The sequence below is a fragment of the Corylus avellana genome, chromosome ca11 (assembly GCF_901000735.1).
Source record: "Corylus avellana chromosome ca11, CavTom2PMs-1.0".
Taxonomy (NCBI): domain Eukaryota; kingdom Viridiplantae; phylum Streptophyta; class Magnoliopsida; order Fagales; family Betulaceae; genus Corylus; species Corylus avellana.
In genome coordinates this window covers 18,209,035-18,233,037 of record NC_081551.1, presented here as the reverse complement: position 1 = coordinate 18,233,037, position 24,003 = coordinate 18,209,035, and the positions used below count along the sequence as shown (strand labels likewise).

The window sequence follows — 24,003 nt, the reverse complement described above, 5'->3', positions numbered from 1 at the left end:
ACCTGCAAATTTGTCGTAAATCCAACACTAAATTAACGAGTTAGAGTTTCGCATAATCGAGTTGACCTTGAATTAATCCATTTAATAAACGGATTGATCTTGTGTCAACTAGATTAACCTATGGATAATCCGCATAACCCGTTTAAATTAAATTATATTTAATTTTTACAACTAAAAAACAAAACCCTATAATAAGGCTAAAATTCATATAAATTCATTTTTATTTAAAATTCATAGAAATATTATTATTGTTATTATTTTGCATTTAAATTTATATTCATGTCGAAACGGGTCAAACTGGTTATGCAGGTTGGGTCAACCTAACATGACATGTTTATTAAACGGATTAATGGGTCAGATCATGTCATCTACTAATTTAAATGAATTATGTCAAAGTTGACAAATTTGATATGTTTAACTAAATGAGTCGAGTTTTGATTTAACTAAATTTATAACTTACCACACAAAAATTAGACAAAAAGAGAACACGGGCGTTCTATTGCTGTCCAACAAAACACAGGCGTTGGACCCAGCCATTCTGCCAATGAGGTTGCTCAAATTTTATTTGCTGCCTTGAGGAACTGTAATGGGCTGCTCCCCATGCATTTACTAGATCTCCCAATCCCATAGACAACTTTTAGCCACCCATCTTTTTATTTATTTTCAATCATGTTCATATTAGTAAATAGATTATATATATATATAGAAAATGTGCGAAGATTGTACCAAATCTTGTAATCACTAGCATAACAATATTCTTATAAGTGTCTTATTATGTCTTGACTCATTTAGTCACATCAGATTAAACATCTCTAATCTTTTTCGAGTCCAACGTTTTGGACCAATGCTTAGCCTCCACAAAACATGATATATCTGCAGTTATGTCTCAACATATATCTAAGAAACAACACAACTTGCCAGCACTGAATACAAACACGAACACGTGTTATTAATTTATCTAGTGAAAAATAAAATTAGAACATAACTCGAATTCGTGCTCGAGCTCGGATTGCTTAACTATACGAGTTGAGTTTGAGTCAAGCTCAAACTTAGTTAATTTAAGTGAAGCCGAATTCAAACATTTTATAGCTTGATCCTATACGTACATGTTTTTTGAGCCAAGTTAAAAACTTAGAACAACCTATAGTACTAGATTGTATCTTTATTCATGAAGAATAATTATATTTAATATACTCATATACAACTGTTATATATGAGAGTAAAAATTAATTATTAAATCAATATTTATTACAAGTGCTAATATAAAAATTATCTTTTAATAACGCGTTATTCAATTTTATTATAATTTTATGATAGCCTCTTAAATAGCATTATTCGTTCAAGTGTTAAACTGGCTAGACGACGAGGCCTTATCAGAATATTGGTCGGGCTACGGGAAGTAACTAGGGGCGGAACGACAAGCCCCCATGCTTTTCCAATTTTTTTTTTTAAATGCCCTTATAAATTTTTTAAAATTAGAATTTTACCTCTCTAAATTTTTTACTTTTTAGTTTTGCGCCCCCAAATCTAAATAATAGTTAGGCCCCCAGAACTAGAAGCAAGCCTAGCTAGTCTATTTGTCTGGGATTGGCTGTGCGTTTTTTGGCCTTTTAGAAAATAGTTAGGTTTTGTTTGCATGTAAATAATTAGCGAAAAAAACTAAATTCTTCTCAAAAACGTTTTAACGTTTGTAGGGCACAGCCCACAGGAAAAGATACAAAAAGGTTAAATGCTAAATACTCTTATGGAGTTTTGTTGTTTTATTTGTTTTTTTTTTAGGGTTTAATTTTTATTATAGGAGGTTTCTGTGGTTTTAATAATAGATCAAATTAATCTTCTGTCAATTGATTTAACCAAAATTTATGTAGACCAATCAAATGTTGACAAGTGGCACATACTTAATTTTTTTTTTAAAAATAAAAAAATAAAAAAAAAATAATGCTTTTTTTTTTAAATTAAAAAAAAAGCATAAAAAAAGAAAAAAAAATTGAGGGTAGCTCGGCCACCCCCTTGGCCATTTGGGGGTGGCCCATCTGGCCGGATGGGGAATGGGGCACCAAGCCACCCCCTAGGAGCCCAAGCCACCCCAAAATTATTATTATTTTTTTCATACATTTTTTTAATTTAAAAAAAAATTAAGTAAGTACCATGTGTCAACATTTGATTGGTCCACGTAAATTTTCGTTAAGTCAATTAATGGTCAATTGACAGAATGACTAATTTAGTCTATTATCAAAACTACATAGACTTCTTGTAATAAAAATCAAACCCTAAAAGAAAATAATAAAGCAATGAAATTTAGTATTTAATCCAAGAAAAAAAAAATCTAAAAAAAAAAAAAAAAAAGTACTAAAAGAAAAGAAAATTGAAAATTAGGAAAGAAGAAAAGTATAGAAGTAGAGTGTTGAAAAGAAAAGATAAAGCAATGAAACCTAGTAAAGAAAATTGAAAATTAGGAAAGAAGAGAAGTATAGGAAAGAAGAAAAGTATAAAAGTAGAGTGTTGTTTGGCGTTAAATCGGGAGAGAGCGGCAGCAACAGCAAGCATGGATGAAGTTGAATTTGGACGCCTTCTTGATCTATTCCCCATCGTCCGATCTCGCGATTACCATGTAACTCTGCCTCTATTTACCAAGTTTTTTTTTTTTTTTTTTAATTTTAATTTTTTTTTAGAATAACATCGTTGAGGTTCGTGGGTATGCAAGAAAGTTGTTTATGATTTGACCCAGACGGTTCCCTCGTCGTTTTGATGTAATTATCTGTATAAACTCTCTTTATATCTTGTTTGAGTGGCTGAAAGTTTCCCTTTTGGGATTAGTTTCGCATTTGTTGTGGTTGTTCTTAGTTGCTGCAATGGTGAAAGTCTATAGCATTGGTTTCTTTACATGATATGTAGATTTTAGCATAGAGATTGATCCAGTATGGTATAATTTCAATTAATTGGGGTTTGAATGTACAACGATTGCATAAATGATTATAAAATTGGTAAGGAGCAACCATATCACTTTTAAAATTCATCAAAAATATGAAAAATTCCGCTAAGTTTGCTGGGATTTTGTTGAACGATTATGATTAGACCAACAACACCCCTTCCCTTTAGGACCTGAATTGATTGGAGAAATAAGAGGATTATTCAGTGCAGACAGAATGGATCGTATTAAGGTAGAGTTGACAAGGTCATATGGTGTTGACTTCAGAATCCAATCATATTGGTCAGAACTTAGGAATTAAATATACCGGAAAGAGGATTTTGCTCACATTTAACTTAACTCTCTCTTTGAATAATTCAATTTATGTTAAGTAGAGGAAATTAGTGCAGCTCTTAGGGTAAGATACCCCCTCGGAGCATAGACCATTCCTTTGGGAGCTGCAGCAGTACCCAACAAATGTAGGAATTTGATCCTTCTTAACTAGCATTAAATACACTTACTATGTGATGAGCGGGGGTATTAAGTTTTAAGAGAGAAATAATGCACTCTTTTTTCCCCTTATGTTTTGCTTGTAAAGGAAGATCTTTTTTTTGTTTTTTTTTTTGAGAAGTATGCAGAAAGGGAGATCTAAAAGTGAAAGTCACAAAAGCGAGCCAATTTAAATGGATGTGCCAGGATAATAGATATTAAATTATTAATACTTAATGCTGCATTGTACTTTAGATCTTGAGATGTTATACAATGCAGCAATCGTGTCATAGATCTTTCTGTTGATTTGGAACAGATCAAGTTCATTAGCCATTGTGTTGGCAGACAATCATTATAGATCTTTCATGTGCTGGACTTTTTTATGCTCGTTATGTGCTACATCTGTGTTTGTCAGCTTATTTTGATCTGTGTTTTGAATTTTTTATTCATGAATAAAAAAAATTGCATCGAGGCTATTGCGTGGATCTTGTTCAAGGTTGGTATTGTGATGAAATTTGGTATTTCTTAAGGGAATCTTCTTGAATTTCTTCAAAGCCAAACGTTCTTGTATGGTCCAAAATTGTATAGAACTAAAATATTTTTTTCTAATGTTCCTAACTTGAAACCCTGCTCTCCAACGATTTCTTCTGAAACAATTTAGTGGAACTGCCTAAATGGTTATGCAGTTTCTATTGTCTTAAACTGTGCACAACACGACTTCAAAATTTTGATGAAAATTTTCCTCTTTGGTTTCTTATATATGCATTTAGTTTGGTTTTTGAATATAATTTCAGGTGGAATCAGAGGCATCAAGAGAGTCAACCTCTAAGTCAACGCAGATAGAGGTGGTATGATTGGCACTGCTTAACGCAATATTATTCATTTGTGTATATTCAGCACTAGTTGACAGTTTTGACTTCACAACAGATAAAGGATTGGCAAGATGAATGGGACGAGGGGGATAAAAGTGAAGTTGAGATTCATGGAAATAGCAAAGATGGTATCCAATAGATAACGTTTTCGTATTATAATTTTCTTTGTTAGTTATGGTGCATTTCTTTTGTGTACAGTGGATTTGGGAGGGCGGAAAGGAAAGGTAGGGAATGGTGGGTTCATTTGGGAGCTGATTCTAATCGAAAGCAGATTCCATTTCATTCCCTCCTAAGCGTTCCACCTGGCAGTGGGCAGAATATTTCATTCACTTCAATAAATGACATGAAATTTCATTTCTCTTTCTTAAAAGACACAAATAAAAGAAAAGGGTGTAATTGTCAAATCAACACTTCTCTTCTTTTCCTTCCTTCACCTATGGACTCCCACTGTGAAGATCTAGGAGTATGAGCAGTTTGAGCTGAAAGGCTCCCAAACGGAGGGCAGGGGGCATACATGCCAAACAAACTTGACCCCTATCTACCGTTGTAGAAGCTGTTCCTAGGAAGGATTATTGTTCTCAGGTTATCTAAATCAATTAATCCCCCAAACCAGGGAAGCTTAAGAGGAACACATTGGAAGGAAAACACCCCCATCCTTATTCATCAAAATAAAAAATAAAAACCAAAAAATAAAAAACCCATCCTTTCTGTTCTTCTCCATTCAATCTCAATTCATTCTTTCCACTCCATTCTTGTCCTTTGCAAACTTCCAAAAAACCCGAGTATTTTGTTGATGGATTTATGCAACATGATAATCTGATGGATCTCTTGACTGCCTTGCCCTTAATTGAACAATTTTATCTTAAAAATTGCCGACTTTCTGGTTAAATTTATTTTACTAGTTTGTAGATGTCCACCCTTATGATTCCATCTTCTATGCCATTGTGCCTATGAGTTTGGTGTCTAAAATGTGTACTTGCTTGGAGACCTTTGAAAAGTTTTATCTGGGGGATGTGTTGGCAGAATTTTGCTGTTTTCTTGTTTAATCTTTACTCAAATTAATGGATTGATTTATTAAAGCACATTGCAAGGTGCTGGGCTTTGTAGACATTAAGTTTCTAAAATTTATAGGCAACTAATATGCATTTCCACTTGTATCATGGCTTTTAGTACCAAAGTTAAATTGTCGTGTTTATGTGTTTTGTGTCTGGCAGATGCATTTTGGGTGAAGCTAAAGTTGGCTGCTGAGAGGAAGGTATGCTGAACTCCAATTATGTTATGAAAATTACTAGTGTTCCTAATCTTGCCACATCTGGTATTTCAAATACCAACAATGATCTAATGCATGTAACTTGTGGACCATGATTCCTTGAATATTTCATATCTTGGAGAGGTAAAAACTAAATGCAATGGGAAATGGACTGTTTCCCATGTTTAACTCCTTGGTTAAAGAAAAATATGTTCTTAAGATGATTGAGCTGATGATGGCGATGATGTGAGGGATGGATAGCAAGATGAAGACAGACACCCATAAATAAATGCATCATTCATGAGCTGTTGAGGTATTAGTTTTACTTACCCCAACAAAAAAGAAGAAGAAGAGGTATTACCAACTCTAGTCTGGTCTAGATTGTTGAGCCATGTGCACTGAATACTACTAATGACTGCACTAAGGTGGAGAAGTGTATTGGTTGAAGTACAAGATGTTGCATGAAAGGGGTGAAAAAGGGGGCTCATGGGTTATACAAACATGTTCTACAATTACTTAAATGAAATTATAATTGGTTTTGAAATGTTATATGCTTGAGTCATGCTATGTAGATTGTAATTTGTGATCTTGAAGATCCATAAAAGTTGTGTAGCCTAACATATGGTAATCGCTCTCCTCCCTGGCTTTAATTCATTATCTGGTGCTGTTATTGAAATTATTTTCTGGCGGAAAAAAATTGCTTTTAAGTGGCAAAATAATACTCATTGTTGGTCCAGTATTTGTTGAGGAAGGAGAGGAGCAGATCGACTTCCATTTTCTCTACTCACTTGGTTCATTAAAGTACTAACCTAGTATATTTTTGGCAGATTTTATTTTTAATTCTGTCAGTTTCTTTTCTATGTGTATATGGTATCAATTTCAGCCGTTGATTAGAAACTTCTGATGCTGTTAAGTTATGCCTTACTTAGAATTAGAGTCATGTTTTGTTTATTAGGAAATGTAAAGATTATAAAAAATAAAGCTACATTGTCATGTGATTTCACAACAAATATGGTTATAAAGGTTTTTGGAAGATTTGAAATTCTTTAGTGAGTTTGCTATAAATAAAACTCTCTAACTATTGGTGCTCATTTATGTTATAGGTGGGGGCAGCAGAAGCAGAGAGATTTTGCAAGGCTTTTCAACGAATTCATAAAAAACTTGTACGTATCTTACATTTATGCAATTCTGCAATCAAGCTTTTGTTTCCGGCTCTTAATGAAATGAAAATTTCTTTTCCTATTATTTCCAGGTATATGAAGAACTGAGTTTAGATGCTGCTCGGAGCTTCATAAATTCCTCAAAAAAGCTCTGAAGAATAGTTTCTTGCATGCTTTCTTCGTTTTCTTGTCTCTTAAGGAGTACATGAGCGACTTGGTTTGGAAGAGACATTGTGTAACATTGAATTATGAAATTAATTTTATCATAGTAAGGCAGTTGCCCTAATTCCATCAAAGCTTAAATGATTTTTTATTTTTTTACTTATTATGGATTTAAATACGAGAACCATTGGATTTGTTTATTGCATGATGTGTATTCCTCATGGTTTTCTTGTATTTTTGTAGTGTAAGAACTTTTATTTATTTATGTAATATAGAAAGTAAATGAAATAAAAGTCTTTTTTATTGTTTATTTTTAAAGTTAATTCAAAGAATAATGTCATAAATCATATTTTTATTTCACAGTTATCCCATAATGTTGATGTGGTAGTTTTAACTAACCCTTGATTTTTTTTTTTCTTTTTTTTTTTTACAATGATTGATCGAAGGGTTGGTTGAGATTTCCATGATAACATTATAGTATAGTTGACTTGTGAGATAAGTATATGGTTTTTAGCATTCCTCTTTGGCAAAGATGATGAGATGACGAGAGATTAAAAATTATTTTATTCATATAATGTTCAAAATTATAATTTTTTATATTTTTTAAATAGAGAATATATATGAGTTCACTTATTATAATAATAATAATAATAATAATAATATATGAGTTTAGGGACGGAACCAAACTTTTTTATCGAGGGTCAAAGTGTTATTGAGGGGTCAACCTCTAATTTTGATAGAGATTAAACTAATTTGTAAATTGGTATATATATATATATAAAACTTTTGAGTGATCTTCGTATATTCATGAAAGTCATTTAAAAGAGTAGGAGAAAAGGGTAAGGAAAAAAATTATTGAATAGAATAAAGTGCAGAAGAACAGATTTTTTTTTTTTTGGGGGTAAAGTTTAATTAAGCACTCATGGGTAAAGTTTTAGCATTACTCAACGTGCACATATATGTTTAAACAAAAATCCGGCCACGTGGTATTATGCAACTGGACCTTTAAAATTATGTCAGTGAATAGCTTACAGCACTAACGTCATTTCTCCTTCTCATAACGTAAGAAAAATGATCTTTTTCATTTTCTTTCGTTATTGTCTTTAAAATGGTAAAATTGTTTAAATTTTTTTAAGGTTAAAACTTTTAGACAATACTATCCTTCTAAATGAAAACAAAAAAAAAAAAAACCGTGGGAAGATTTGAAATGGAAAGAAAAGGATCTCTCCATAACGTAACGGTAACGTAGCCACTGGCCCCCGAACCTGAATTCAAACTTAACGAAGACTCTAGCGAGATTTTGAAATTTGAAATTTGTAACGGACAAATTCACTGGACCTCCTTTTCCAGTACTACAACTCTTCCACTCCATCTCCTCCACTTTCAGTCTGCCTCTCTCCCTCTCTCTCTCTCTCTCTTTCTCTCTCTCCCACTCACACACACGCACGCAAATACACACACAATGGCGTCTCTGACTCCTGGAATCCTCTTGAAGCTCCTCCAATCAATGAACTCCACCGCACGTGTCACAGGGGACCACCGCTCGGCTCTCCTCCAAGTCATCGGCATAGTCCCCGCCCTTGCCGGCTCTGACCTCTGGCCCAACCACGGTTTCTATGTCCAGCTCTCCGATTCCCTCAACTCCACCTACGTCTCGCTCTCCGACCGCGACAACGACCTCATCCTCACCAACCGCTTACAGCTCGGTCAGTTCGTCTATGTGGACCGCTTCGACTTTGACTCACCCGTCCCACGGGTGTGCGGAATCCGCCCAATCGCTGGCCGCCACCCGTTCGTCGGAAGTCCTGAACCACTCATTGCCCGCATTTCGGCCTCAAAACGCGAGTTCGTGATTCAGCCTGTGGCGGATTCAGATCAATCTGCCGACCCGATTGCGGTTTACCTGTCGAGCAAGAAATTAGGCGAACATAAGGAATGTTCAAAGGTTGAGCCTAAAGGCGAAAAGGGAAGATCAAGGCAGGCTCTGGCACCTCGGGACAACTTACCTATTGGAAATGTGGGGAATTCTGATGAATTAAAGGTTTCAGATAGGCCTCAGAGGTTCTCATCTCCAGCGGGGGCTAAAAGATCTGTATCAGTCGGAAAGAAGAACATGGCTGCGGTGGGGAGAGACCCCTCACCGGCTGCAAAAGGCAAGCGGTCAGCATCCCCGGTGCCATCAAAATGTGTGGTTCCGAGCTTGGTGGCAGCTCGAGAAGATAGCCTAAAGGCGTCGAAGGAGCCAGCGATTATCGTGCCCTCTAGGTACCGGCAGCCTTCTCCAAACGGTCGGAGGCAGGCCTCGCCTAGTGTGAGGAGAGCTTCGCTTTCTCCGGGGAGGAGGTTATCCGGGGGTGTCAAGCTTTCACCTATAGTGGCAGGTGGTGCTACGGATTCAACTGGTAAGAAGAAGATGGCAACTATAGTTGCTGGAATTTCGAAGATTTCCGAAGCAATTGCTGGTTCTGCAAAGACAAATCGGAAGAGTTGGGATGAGCCACCAGCGGGGACAGCCACTGTGGAGCAGAAAGAGAAGAGTGTTTCCAGGAACAAACCGGATCTGCAAGCAATTTTGCGGACTCAGGTAATTTCCTTTGTGTGTTCTCTTATTGCTAGACAAAGCTTAGATTTTTTTACCACTGCTTACACAATTTCAATTTAATAGAAGTACCATATGGTGATTTAATTGGATTTGAGAAATGATGCGCTTGTTTTTGTTCTTTGATACTGAAATGGACTTTAATGATATCATTTCATTTTTTTTAGGTTTCAATCTTGCTTTTATTCTCTAGCTAATATTTTGCTCGAAGTTTGCTTATCTGCTATCTTAAAATACTCAAAAAAACACAAAAGTGCAACCTCTGACCAGCTTTTATTTTGGTAACTCCACTCCATGTTAAGAAAGAAACCAATCAGCGTGACATATTTTGATGGTAGATATTGCTGAATTTCAGTTTGGACTAATTAGAGATGTGCATACCCTTTTTGTATCACCATACACTGGCCCCTTAATGATTCAATATTGTGGAAAGAAATAGCTGTGAATAGGTACGTTCAGTTCCAAAGTTTGATTTACCTAATTGGTGGACTGATGTATAGAGAAAAGTAAAAGAGAATGAAAGCGGATCAATAGCTTCTTGTTGATAAAACAAACTTTACTGATTCATATGACATAAGAGAATGAAAGATGGAGGTCGGATAATTTAACAAAACCAGCGCCTTGCTCTAGAACACATATCCCTGTGGCCCGAACCTGCTGAATTTCCATCATAGCCTCCCAATAACATGAATATGCTGTTCAATAGCGTCCTTTAGTTGGGAAGTTATCTAACTTGACATGCATAGTATTCTCAATGTATTGTGAGGATGTTATCAATAATTGATCCTCCACTTTCCTTAAAATTCTGTTGTTGCACTGAAGAGTTTGCATTGCTATACTCTCCTAAGCTTTTTTAGTGACATTCTTATGCTTTCCAGGCTGCAATTTCTAGACGTTTAAGCGATGTGAATGGTCGAAGACCCAAGACTGATGATTCTTCATCTGATGAGAAGACAAAACTTAGTTCTCCCGATAGTTGTCTGATTGAGGAGAAATCAAACATTGAAGCTCTAGGCATCACTGTTCATGAAAAGAAATGGACCGATGGCAGTGTTCCATTGGATGCATTGTCAGCAGATCTTGCAAGTCTTGGGAAGGTATGGATCAAGATTTGGAACTTGGGATTGACTGATTGCATCAGCTAGCACTGCATAGAACAAAGTTATTAGCAACTTTATATCTATTACATGATGATTACATCTCAGTAGAATTAGTCACAATTTGGAGAGCTTAGCAAAGATGATTTTATATCTAGTCAACAGACTAAAAAATGCTCAAACATTGATTAAAGATTGAAGGCGGAAATTTGAATTTTCACACATCAACTTAATGCAGGAGGCCATGCAAAGGAAAGTGCTTGCTTCTGCAGCTGCAGCTGAAGCATTGAGGGAGGCCCTTGCTACCGAGTCTATTGTAAGGAGTTTAAGGTAATAGTTCCTCCCTTCCCCTCCCTCTTTTCTCCTCCACATTTGCATCAAACACATTCGCACAACATTTAGTTTATAAATTAGGGTAGCACCATTTAACAAATAATAGTATGTGAGGTACAGCTAGAAAACATACTCTATGGAACTTTGTACGCATTAATACTGACTTTGCATATTCTCTAATCGTTGTTGAAGTGAGCTTAACTTTTCCTACTTTCTATTCTTTTCAGCATGTTCTCAGAACTCTCTTCTGCATCCAAGGCTGGAAACCCTTTACCCACAATCGACCGATTCTTTACTATCTATAACGACGTTGTGAGATCAACTGCAATTGCTGAATCAGTTTCGAGTAGCCACAATTCTGACACACCTAATGATAACATCCCCCCAGAGCCTTCAAATCTTTGGGTTGAAGCTGCCTTGGCCACAGACCTTCAGATTGTCTCCCTACTTACCAGCCAAGATCGTGAGCCTCCATCAACTCTGCAGAAAAGTTTGTCAAAACGGCAATCTCATAATGCACCTGGCAAGAACCATCTAAAGGCTTCCTCGTGTCCACCATCCAATCCTAGTCTTGGGGTGTGGACCAGGGGCCATGGAATGAAAGAGACAGTGGAGCTTGCAATGAAGTTGATGTCTGAAATGCAAGCGTGGTTTCTAAGATTCGTCGAGGAGTCCCTTGATGCAGGTTTTAGGGTGTTCGGGGATGGGGGTAAATCAATATCTCTTGATGGTAGCTCCATTGCAGTAGTTTTATCCCATTTGAAACGAGTCAATAATTGGTTGGACCTTGTGGTTTCCAAAGGGGATGAGCTACTGACAGAAAAGGTTGAGCGGTTGAAGCGAAAGATCTACGGTTTTGTCATTCAGCATGTTGGGACTACGTTTGATTACTCCTCGCCCCTTGCTTCATCTTGATTTTCTCTTTTTGGATCAAATTTGTTTTTGTAACTCTTATGTTTAAAGTTTATCTGAACAGATGTGCTTCTCAAACTGAATTGTTTTGTGTCATTTTTCAAGGCAAAATGATAATTGATTCATTGTAAAATGAGTGCAGCAGGTTTTTCATCAGTAGATTCTTAGTGTGGTTTGGATTCTTGAATTCTTTTAATTTGACAAAAGGATAAACTTTAGCTTTGAGAGAATAGTTAGAACTAAAATGGCACTATCCAGGTGAATTGTAAATTATTATTAGCATTGTGGTTATTCTTCGCGAACAAATCTGTTTGACAACCCGCTCGATATTTGTTTGTGTAAACTCGACTCGAATTTAGTTAATTTAATAAATGAGCTTAACGTGAATACAAAATTATATATACTTGTTTATTAGATGAGCTATACTCGTGTACACTTGTCTTGATTCATATAAACTCGTACAATTTTATTTTTATTTTTTTTATAACATTATTTTAATTTTGTAATTAGAACATCTTAAGTACAGATGAATTATATTCCTAATATAATAGATTTAAATTGAATTATTGTTGATTAAAAAAAAAAAAAAAAATTGAATTATTGTTGTCGTGAGTCTTGATATAGATGTATGTGTGTTTGTGTATGTATAAATATGTGTGTGCACGCATAATGAATTTATATAGAGAAATGATAAAAATCATTATTCATTATATTTTTCACCAATTTTCCTATAGTGAATGGGTGAGTCTACCATTAAATTTAGGAACAGGATTCTCTCAAGTTCAAATAAACTTGAGAGTATCCAATTAATTATATTTGAATGGTATTTATGTCTTTTTACTTTTTGATATGACAAAAATACAATTCTAATATAACTAACTAGATATTCTGAAGACATCTTAATTCTTGAATTTGTGTGAAACCCACATCAGTGCACAAATCCAATGATATATTTATATACATACTATAAAACATATATGTAAACTCAAGATTGAATTATTTAAGATTCAATTTAATTTATTTAATAAAATCTTAACAATAATTAATATGGATTTATGGCAATAATAAAAAAAAATCTTGAAATTTACTTTATGGAATGAATAAGTTAACTAAGCAGCTCTTAAACAAGTTCAAATTCGCTCAAAAAAATAAATAAGCCTAGCTTAAACAAATTATCTAGCCTGGTGATAAATTCAAACTCGACTCATTTTCAAAATAAAATTAAATAAAAAGAACTTAAAAATTCAACACTCGACTTAACTCGGCCCACTTACAACCTGTAACGCCCCCCAAAATTGGCATTGACCAGACTGATATGGTTAGTGGCAATTACCCCAGTTTAACCAACTAGTGGCTAAATGGGGAATCGCTCCTCTAAGCATCCTAGAGTTAATGCATATGAAGGTGAAATAAATCTGAGAAATGTATAGATCATTAGAGGGACAAGTATAATCTTCAATTTAAAGACATGAAGCAACTAACAATAATAATAAGGCAAACCTGGTAACATCGTGAAGATCTTAATTAAGGCGAATTAGTTTGTAATGACAACCGTGTCACTCTTGGGTTCTAGAAACATGTCTCCTATAAGAGTAATAACTGCATAAATCTAACGACTTAATAAATAAACTTCATGATAGAGTATGACATGAGTCCATTATTATTAAGTGAAAATAAACATGCAGTTCTAGTAAACATTTAAAAAGAGGTGTTATCTCCGTTAATACAACATATAAGTATTTTTTGGTTAATAAAAGAGCGGTGTACTTCCGGCGGCAATCGCCTAAGGGTCCGCTTGGGAGTGCGTTTTAAAAAAAATAATCTACGTTTTTAAACCAAATCGTAATTTTGGAGTGTTTGGGATTGCGATTTTAAAAACACAAATTCTAAAATCATGAAAAAATTCGCAATTTCTATAAGCTGACTAGGGTGTGTTTATTTGAAAAAGTACGAATTTAAACCAAAATCACGATTTCGCTTAAAATAATATTTGGCGCAATATTTACCTATTTTGCCATGAAACCGCAATTATATACTAATGTTATACAAACACTCAATTGATAAAAAAATACTTCTTAATATGTTTTACCAAATGTCTATGCGATTTTAAAAATGAAAAAATTCACTTTACCCCCTGAAGTTTGAAGTGTTTTTTAATTTGAACCCCAATGTCTAAAAATTTGCAATGTACCCCCCTACTGTTAAAAAAATTTGTAATTAACACCCTCCATTACTAATTGTCGTCTAAGTACACGAAAATTGCCGGCATAAGATCAGGTGAGAGGCATCTAGTCCCCTTTTTCTTTTTTCTTTTTTTTTTTCTTTTTTTTCACTCGAACACCCACAATGACACCCAAGAGGGGTTGAAGAAAAAAAAATCAAAACATGTGTTGAGTTTTAATGAGGGGCAATTACATCATTTCACTAGCTAGGTTGGGTGCAAAATTGGAAGACACAACATAAAAATCCCACGTGAGACGCACATGATGTAATTTTCGTCTACTTAGACAGCAATTAGTAACATAGGGTGTTAATTGCAAATTTTTGAAACATTAGGGGGTACATTGCAAATTTTTAAACATTATGATTCAAATTGAAAAACACCTCAAACTTCAGGGGTGTAAAGTGAATTTTTCCCTTTTAAAAAGTAGCAATTTTAAAAATGTTATTTTAAAAAATGTAATTTTTAAAATCGCACTTATTGAAATCAACTGGCCCTAAATATTTTAATGCAAAAAACTAATGTTTTATATGTTGTAACTATGGTCTACTCGAGTTATTACCCATTCTCAGCAAGGTTGTCGCTGTTACGAGGGACCTGTAATACAGTGCCAATGCACCGACCATTGTACGCTACCGTCCATAACACTAGCAGATCAACCCCGGGTGGCCTACCCTACTAGTGATATACGTCCTGTAGTGGTCAACCATTAGGCATGGCTGTGCATGCCAGTCATGAAATAACCATTAGATCCAAGGCTCATATGACACACACACATTTGATCATAGAATCAAGTTTATATAGTAAGTCAATTATCATTATACCGCACGTACCGGTGTACCATGTCATACAATGTATCGTATCAACCAATTATTAAGGCAATTACCAAATTGTACAAAAATGTAAACATGCTCATATCATACATGTGCTCAATCAAATGATATATTGTTTGTCCTAATTCGTTGCAGGTGTTGCACAAGAGAAGAAAGCAGAGAGTATAGATGGAGAGTTAGAAAAGAAGGAGAATACCATAGGTAGGGGAAAGCAAAAGTGGGAGAAAGAAGAAAAAGAAGGATAAATTTTCAAAGGAGGCAAAAGAATCCCAGGACCAGCCTGATGGCGTTGACACTGGAGATGCAACTGAAGAAGCTGCTGGGAGTCATGAAAAGGCAGAAGATATATCTTCCATCGATGTTAAAGAGCGGCTAAAGAAAGTGACATCTATGAAGAAGAAAAAATCAAGCAAAGAGATGGATGCTGCCGCTAGAGCCGCAGCTAGCGAGGCTGCTGCAAGAAGTGCAAAGCTCGTTGCGGCAAAGAAAAAATAGAAGAATTATACTTCAATCAGCAGCCAGTGCGGTAAGCTGGCTGAGATCTTTGGTTTTTGTAATTTCTTCTTCTTTCTCATATATGAATATGTACCATTTTTCATTTGGACTATTTGGTGAAAATGCAAAATATACATCAGATCGAAGAACTGGTTTTGTGAAGTTGAGTTTCATAAAGAAACTTCTAGTTTTACTTGATATATCTTTTAAATTTATAATCATTTGTCATATTTTTATAGTTAAGTGTTTACATTATTCATGAACTTCATCACATACGCGTTTATATTAATTATTTGAAGTTTGGAACTGGCCTTCTCTGCCATGGTTCATTGAATGAATGAAAAAGGATGTTGATTAGGGCTTTAAACTGTTTTTCTCTATCCATTTATTTATCCAGTAAAAAAATACGGCAACCCTCTTGCATGCACTCGTTGTGTTTTTCTTTTGGTAGGTGAACTTGTTTAACAGCGAAAAATAACATAAAATTCAGATCATGAATGATATCACCACCAACTGTTTCACACCAATATAACTTTATAATCCCAATCTCTCTCTCTCTCTCTCTCTACATATATATATATTAGCCCAAGCATCTTTGTATGTCAAAGTTTTCTAGCTCTTTCCTCTACAAATGTCACCGCTTGGCATGACTTCTCTCAGCGCTCTCTCTCATGGCTCTTCCGTGGGTTCAAGAGCTCCATTTCGCTCACCTGAAAATCTCTCTGACCATCGATGGCATTGTTCCTGTCATGCCCTCAAGCTCCATTCCTGCTAGCCCTGGCGACAGCCTTTACCTCTCTAACCTCGACGACATGATCGGAGCACGCGTCTTCACCCCTACAATATATTTTTATCAGTCAGGTAACATAAATTCCAGCCAAAAACCTGTCATGAAAATACTAGGTGATGCTCTTGCACAAGTCCTAGTCCCTTACTATCCTTTATCAGGCCGGCTTAGAGAGACCGAAAATGGTAAGCTCGAAGTGTTTTTTGGACCTAAACAAGGGGCGCTCATGGTGGAGGCACACTCTGAAATGGCGTTGGCAGATTTAGGAGACCTCACAGTGCCGAACCCTGGTTGGGAACCGTTGATCTTCAAGTTCCCTGATGAGGAGCCGTACAAAGTTCTTGACATGCCATTGGTCATAGCTCAGGTAACTGTTTTTAGATGTGGTGGGTTTAGCCTAGGCTTGAGGCTCTGCCATTGTATTTGTGATGGAATTGGTGCCATGCAATTTGTTGGGGCATGGGCTGCCACAGCAAAGGCAGGGACCTTGATAACAAACCCTCAGCCATGTTGGGAGAGGGAACTCTTTCTGCCTCGCAACCCTCCGGTGGCGAAATTCCGACATGTCGAGTTTATGAGAATTGAAGAGGGGTCGAGCCTAACAATGAGTCTTTGGCAAACCAAGCCTGTTCAGAAGTGTTACCGGGTTAGCCGTGAGTTCCAATCTCATCTGAAAAATCTGGCTCAGCCGGATGATGATGCTTTTTCATGCACTACCTTTGATGCTATGGCTGCTCATATATGGAGGTCATGGGTGAGAGCACTTGATGTAAAACCACTAAACTATGAGCTTCGGCTTACATTTTCCGTAAATGCTCGCCAGAAGCTGCAAAACCCGCCATTAAAAGACGGGTTTTACGGCAACGTGCTGTGCGTGGCATGCGCAACAAGCACCGTCTCAAAGCTTGTAAATGGACGGCTTTCTGACACCACCCGTTTAGTTCGCGAAGCAAGACTTAATGTTTCAGATGAGTATTTGAAGTCTACGGTGGATTTCATTCAGGTGGACAGGCCAAAACAACTTGAATTTGGAGGAAAATTGACAATTACTCAATGGACTAGATTTTCCATATACGAGTGTGCAGATTTTGGGTGGGCAAGGCCAATATATGCCGGTCCTATAGATCTGACTCCCACACCTCAAGTTTGTGTGTTCCTTCCAGAAGGAAATGCTGATCTTAATGGGACAATGGTGATGTGCATTTGCCTGCCAGAGGCCGTTACTGATAAGTTTACAGAGTATTTTGTGTCTCATATATAGGCTCCAGCAATGAAAACAGTAAATACTAGAAAGCTGCATCATTAATTAAGACTATGCATTCGAAATAAAGTATCAAAGATCACTGCTCATTTTGTAGCTCATGATGATAAATACTCATTCAATCATTATTTAACCTACAGGGGTAGCTATTGGGAATCATTATAGCTTTCCGATGTTTATTAAATTATAAACAAACCATTTTCTTTCCTCTCCCCTTCACGCGTCTCATGAAAATAGTGTAACGATAAAATGAAGCAAGAGAAAAAAAATAATAAAGATATGAGTAAAAAGAATATTTAATTGATATAAGAAAAAATAAGAAAATTTATTGTGAAGTGTTTTTTTTTTTATAGGAAATTAAAAAGTAATTTTATTTCCTAAATTAAGAGAAAATTGTTGAAATGCTGTGCTCTTTTATCTGGAATCCTAATCCGATACGTTAAGAGGAAAAGAAATCAAACCAACTAATCTGGAGTGGAGGAGGTGGAATGAAGCCGCCAAAAGGGTAGATGAAGAGGCCGGGGAGAGAAAAAAAGTGGAAATGCAGCGGGAGAGCCTCAGCCACATATTTCATTTCGATGATATCAAAGACAATCTCAAGCTCGGACCAAAACCCAATGTTTCCAATTCCACCGACCTCGTTATTTTTTTATTTTTTCTTTTTCTTCTTCAAAATTCCATTTCCAGTCAAAATACCGTAAGAGAGAGACGATTTCAGCTGCTTTCTTTCTTTTGACATACGGTTTTTAATGTTTTTGGCAATATACTGTTCATCTCACCATTTTATTTTTTTACTTTTTTACATCATATTAATCATTTTTTTTTATTATTCAAATAAAAAATTCACTACAAAACAAAAAAAATTATTTTTTTATACCTAACATTCTTATTTTTTCACTTTAAAAAATATATATATATATTCTTACTTTTTTTCACATCAATCACTTTTTGTTACAGTATCGAACCAAAACTAAAACAAAATCGTTTATCAAACGAACCCTTAAGGTCTGTGTTTGGCAAAGGGCCAAACCCAAAAATTAAAAAAAAATTAAAAATAAAATCAATTTCATTATTCTTACTTTTTACATCACATCAATAACTTTTTATTACTATTCAAATAAAAAAAATACTACAAAAACAATTTTTTCACATTTTTTAGAGTCTTGCTATGCGGCTGCCAAGCGTCAGGCACATATTAAAATAATAAAAAAAATATATATATTTTTTTTGTTAGTTAAATTTCTATGAGTTAATATTTAGTTTCTAATGCTTCAAAATTTATTTTTGGATTCAAAACTAAAACCTAGAGGTGGAAAGTTAACCCTTTAGGGATGTTATCACTCAAAAGGGATTCAATCATCATAAATTTGGTGTTAATGTCTCAAATTTAGTGCTAATACCTCAAATTTAGTGCTAATACCTTAAATTTGGATTCCCCTTTAATATCTCTTAAATTTGGATTCCCCTTTAATATCTTTCTTCTTCAATTTTTTTTTTTTAATAAAAAAAAAAGAGTAAAATGTCTGACGCTTGAGGCAGCCGAAAATCTCTATTCCTTTTTTTATACAAAACATTCTTACTTTTTTCTCTCATATCAATCAAATCTGCTACAGTACCATTCTACTTCCTTTTTTCATTCCATTGCCAAACACAGCCAAGTAGTGAGGAATAATTGAGATAATGTTAATATAAGGCAGGGAAATAATTTAAAATTTAAACCTGATAATAACCTAGGGGTGTCAATGCGGATGGTTAGAAACTACCCGCTAACCGCTTAACCGTATTAACTGCTAACCGCCTAGCTGTTAGTGGTTAGAGGTTATTGGGTTTAGTAACCGTAACAGCTAACCGCCGTTTTATATAATATATTTTTATAATTATAATTATAATAATATTTATACATATAACATAATCACTTAATCATTAAATCCCAATTTTTTTTTAGATAATTAAATCACAATTTGAGTATTAATATATTATCACTATAATTTATATGATTATATCACATGATCAATTGATCATTAAATCATTTGATTACGTAATAACAAATTATACATATATAATATGACATAACTCATAAGTATACCCATTCATTTTAATACAACAATTAAGTATCTAGAGACTTAATTAGTTCCAATGTATGTTATAAACTTATAAGTCTATATATGTTATAAATTATAATTATACATATATGTATATGAATAATATAAACGTATAAGATTCATACTTAATCATATAATTAAATGACAACTAAAATATTTTATTCAAGTTAATCATATTATTAATGTACAATGATAATATGATTCATATAATATCAAATTAAGTAATTGATATTGGATTAAACAATGTGTTACTTATAAACATAATTGAAGTATTAATGTATTATCATTCTAATTTTAGTAATATTATCACTATAATTGATATGATTATATCACATGATGAATTGATCATTAAATCATATAATTATATAATAACAAATAATACATATAATCATATATATCATATGTTTTATTTTAACTTCTTTTATATGTTGTCTTGAACTTTTTTTTTTATATATTTTTTTTAGAATGTTGTGACAGTTGTGCTGAACTTTTTTTATATGTTGTGTTGAATTATATATCTAGTTGTGCTGAACTTTTTTTATATGTTGTGTTGAATTATATATATATAAAATAAGTTAACCAGTTATGATTAAGTAAATGTAAATTTGGGGTCAAATGTTTTTGATTTTTTAATATTGGCTCTTTTTATAGCAATTAGGCCTAAGAAGACATTAAAAATACCAAAAAAAAAAAAAAAAAAAAGGTAAAAAATGTTACAGTAATAAAAAAGCCAAAATAGGCCGAAAAATGCCCAATTTTGAAAAAGCGATTAGCGGGCAGTTACCTATTTTACTAATCGCTAACCGGCGGTTTGGTTTAGCAGTTAGTGAAACATACTAACCGCTAAGGTGGTTACAGTTAATGATTATTGCCAATAACTACTAACCGTAACCGTATTGACACCCCTATAATAACTGCTTGTCTCACGTACCAAAAAATAAAAAATAAAAAATAAAAAATATCTATGATTGGGTTTATACAAGATAGGGAAATAATTCCAATGCTAAATATATCAATGAATCTTGTGGTCCACCCAATCGAGGCCAAAGAGATGGGCTGATAAAGTCCTTTACTTTTTTTGACTTATTATTATTATTTTATGGTATTTATGAGATAATGAACGTCCTGAACTGAAGACAAACTTATAAAAAAAACAGCCTAATTAAAGATCATTAAGGAGATCTATAAGTTCACCATCTCCAAAACATTACTGATTAAAAGGGGAGTTCATAGTTCTCATATGTAGAGCTCTAATCCAATCGATATCCTTGAAATGATACTAATATTAATTAAATAATTAAATTTATCTCTTCCTTTTAACTTAAACTTTTAAGACAATTTAACAACTAAAATCATGATTCGATCATATTCAACCATACAAAAGCAAGCTTTTAATTTTAAATTTTTGACACAACAAAAGACATGTTCATGCGTTTTCTCGATAAAATGTGATTAACTGTTGTGCGGAAATGCCCAAATCACACATGCACAAATATTTAAGCAGAACAAATGTGATTTAGTGTTTAAAGAAAAATAAACAAAATGAACAACAAGAACAACAAAAACATAATATTTACGTGGTTCGGCAATTTACCTATGTCCACAGTGCAACAGTAGAGAGATATTTTACTAATTCAAAAGGAGAGATACAAAAGAGTGTTTAATTACTCACAAACCCAAATCTCAAAATACACCCAATTTCACTTGCTCACAATCTAATACTCTCAATTAGGGTTGGCAAAATGGGTAACTGGGTAGACACGATTAGGACCCGTTAAGACCCGTGACCCAATTACCCAAGACACGAACATGACCCGTTTAGCTAAACGGGTTAACGGGTCTGACACGATTATAACACAAAAAATATTTGGGTAACCCGACACGACATGCTTAACCCGTTTAGCATAACCGGGTCATATCGAGTAGACAGGATCCGACACGACTCGCTAAATAGGTAACACGACATGACCCGACCTGACCCATTTTAAAAAAACTCTTAATCAAAATTAGAAAAAATAATTTAATAAAGGGATCTCTTAAGCCAAAGGACCAGTCAAATTTATCCTAAGAAGAATAAAAAGTTTTAAAAGAGAATGTTTTAATATATAGATAATTTTTTAAAAGATAATGTTTTAATATATAGACCCACATAGAAAAAGTAACGAAAAAACAAGGAATAGGCCAGTGAAGTGAGGCCGTAAAGTAAAGAGTGAAGTGAAGCCGTGAGTGAGTCAGCAAATGTTAGGGTTAATTTAGTTAGAACTTAGACATAGGTTTTGTTTGTTTTTTAATTTAAATGGGTCTGCGGGTCACCCAAGACCCGGTTGACCCATTTATTAAACGTGTCTGACGGGTCAACTCACAAGACACGAATTTAATCGTATCTTAATCAGGTAGACCCGAACCCGATAAGCCCAAACTCAATATATGTTAACTTCATATCACATTTGTGTCGAATTCGCGAATCGTATCAAAATTGTCATCTCTCCTCTCAATTCTCTCGTACTAGCTCAATATTTTCTACAACAGCTCAACACAAGTTGCTCTCTTCCACTTATCTCTCTCTACCACTTCTTGCAATAAAACCCGATGGATATTTATAGCCATAAGGTACCAGAAGTCAACAATTGCGGCTCTTGTTTGACAGAAGAATAAATAACCAAAAAGAGCTAAAGCAGCAACCAAGTGCGGCTACAACTCTCTTCTGTGTAGAGAGTTCTTTTCTTCATGAGGTGTATATTGGAGACAAAGGACAAATCCGGTGGCAGGCTGGCAGCTTCTTTTGACAAAACACTGAAGAGCATATGTTGGGTACAGATCTAAGAGCATTCCCAGCAGCTTCCTCGTCATTTTCCTTATATTTAAGGATCCAAACTATTTTTTGCTTCTTTATGTCAAAATACACCATAATAACTTCCCTTAATCATTCCCTATATCATTAAAATATTTATTTTTTTAATTATATTATATATATGAGAGGAGAGAGGAGAGAGGAGAGTGTAAAGAAGAGAGAGAAATGTTTTTTTTGAATTTAATAATCATAAGGATCGCAATAGTGGAACCCTATACTTTGGGTTCTACTGTAGCGATCCTCATGGTTGAGGCTCATTTAGGGAATCTGCTGTGGGACATTTTTTGTGATTTTTTGGACATATTCCCTACACATAGGGAACAGACTCCCTTATAGGGAGTCTGCTGAGAATGCTCTTAGTGCGGCAGAAGGCAGCGGGCAATTCAAGCCTTTTTCAACTTTGCTTCTCCACTAAGAAAACAAATAACAAATTCAATAACCAAAAAATTGGCCCATCTCTTTTGATCAAATATGAGCCAATCAATTTCAACATTAAGAGTAGTGTTAGAATCTTAAAAAAAAACACTGCAGAGCATATGTTGGGCGCAGCTCTTAGGTAAAGCAGAAGGCAGCGGGTAATTCAAGCCTTTTTCAACTTTGCTTCTCATTAAGAAAACAATTTCAACTTTGCTTCTCCATTAAGAAAACAAATAACAAATTCAATAACCAAAAAGCTCACCTCTTTTGATCAAATATGAGCCAATCAATTTCAACACTATGAGTAGTGTTAGAATCTTACCAAAAAAAAAAAAGTAGTGTTAGAAATATATTTTTAGTCCTCAATGAGTAGATCAATTTTTTTTGAAAATAAGAGTTAAATTTTTAGACCACGCTTCATGAAGCAAAGATCATTAGATAGAATCCCTCCCCCCGCGTGTAGACATGTCAAAAAAAAATTAAATTTTTATTTCAAATTTATTTCATAAAATCTGAAAATTAATTGAGATTATCACAAAAATATTGCAGTTTAATTGAGACTATCATAATATATATATATATATGGATTTGTTATTATATATTCATACTCCCATTCCACCAAAATTTTATTGGGTTGACCTAGTAATGCCAATTTTTCCTTCCAGGTCAACACTTATTAAAAATGAGATATGCTATTTAGCATTCACAGTTAATATGGCATGTTCAATGAATCAATCTTAATTAAAAAGAAAAAAAAAATTGAATGATGGATTAAGCATGCCACGTTAGCTAAAATGCTAAATATTATTTCTCTTTAAAAAAATAAAAAATGATGACTACCACATTAGTCCAATAGAATGTAGGCGAAATGAGAATATGACAAATGGTCTCCGTTTGTTAAAATTTTTACTTTTCAAAAGAAAAACATTAATAAATAATCTATACATAAGACATTTTTAAAAATACAAAACCAATTTTCAGTTTTATGTTACATGTTGCGGTAGTTCAAAACTACGTGCACATGCCCAATCTCTTTTTGACGGAAAAGCATACCTTTTTCCGATTGTAAGGCAAGTGCAAGTTAAACAGCTACAAATATTCCCGTTATCCAAAAGACAGTAGTATGACAAAATTTTATAGGCTGATCTAGAGGCTTCCCCTTGGTCGAAACCACGCATATATGGCTCGCTGACAAGGCACATGACCAAATTTGTAGAAAATTGTTGTGTAAAACAAAATGATTTAAATCATTGGT

At 34.4% G+C, this 24,003-nt stretch overlaps 3 protein-coding genes across 4 annotated transcripts; all 3 read left to right on the top strand.

Moving 5' to 3' along the window:
• Positions 1 to 2,439: 2,439 nt before the first annotated feature.
• On the top strand, positions 2,440 to 7,041 carry LOC132166739 (uncharacterized). 2 transcript variants are annotated; one of them, XM_059577616.1, is made up of 6 exons: positions 2,440 to 2,611; positions 4,192 to 4,242; positions 4,325 to 4,397; positions 5,484 to 5,524; positions 6,622 to 6,681; positions 6,771 to 7,041. In XM_059577616.1, exons 1-6 carry the CDS (start codon positions 2,546 to 2,548, stop codon positions 6,831 to 6,833), a joined length of 354 nt encoding a protein of 117 aa, XP_059433599.1. In that variant the 5' UTR covers positions 2,440 to 2,545; the 3' UTR covers positions 6,834 to 7,041. The 2 variants fall into 2 exon arrangements, with proteins under 2 accessions (XP_059433599.1, XP_059433598.1); XM_059577615.1 differs by having other exon boundaries at positions 4,192 to 4,245.
• Positions 7,042 to 8,122: 1,081 nt separating this feature from the next.
• LOC132165737 (uncharacterized) lies at positions 8,123 to 12,025 on the top strand. The gene is made up of 4 exons (XM_059576413.1): positions 8,123 to 9,424; positions 10,318 to 10,536; positions 10,775 to 10,866; positions 11,097 to 12,025. Exons 1-4 carry the CDS (start codon positions 8,303 to 8,305, stop codon positions 11,782 to 11,784), a joined length of 2,121 nt encoding a protein of 706 aa, XP_059432396.1. The 5' UTR covers positions 8,123 to 8,302; the 3' UTR covers positions 11,785 to 12,025.
• Positions 12,026 to 16,001: 3,976 nt separating this feature from the next.
• On the top strand, positions 16,002 to 17,378 carry LOC132165171 (omega-hydroxypalmitate O-feruloyl transferase-like). Its single transcript, XM_059575664.1, has one exon. The coding sequence runs from the start codon at positions 16,002 to 16,004 to the stop codon at positions 17,376 to 17,378; it is 1,377 nt and encodes a 458-aa protein (XP_059431647.1).
• The last annotated feature ends 6,625 nt before the right edge of the window (positions 17,379 to 24,003 follow it).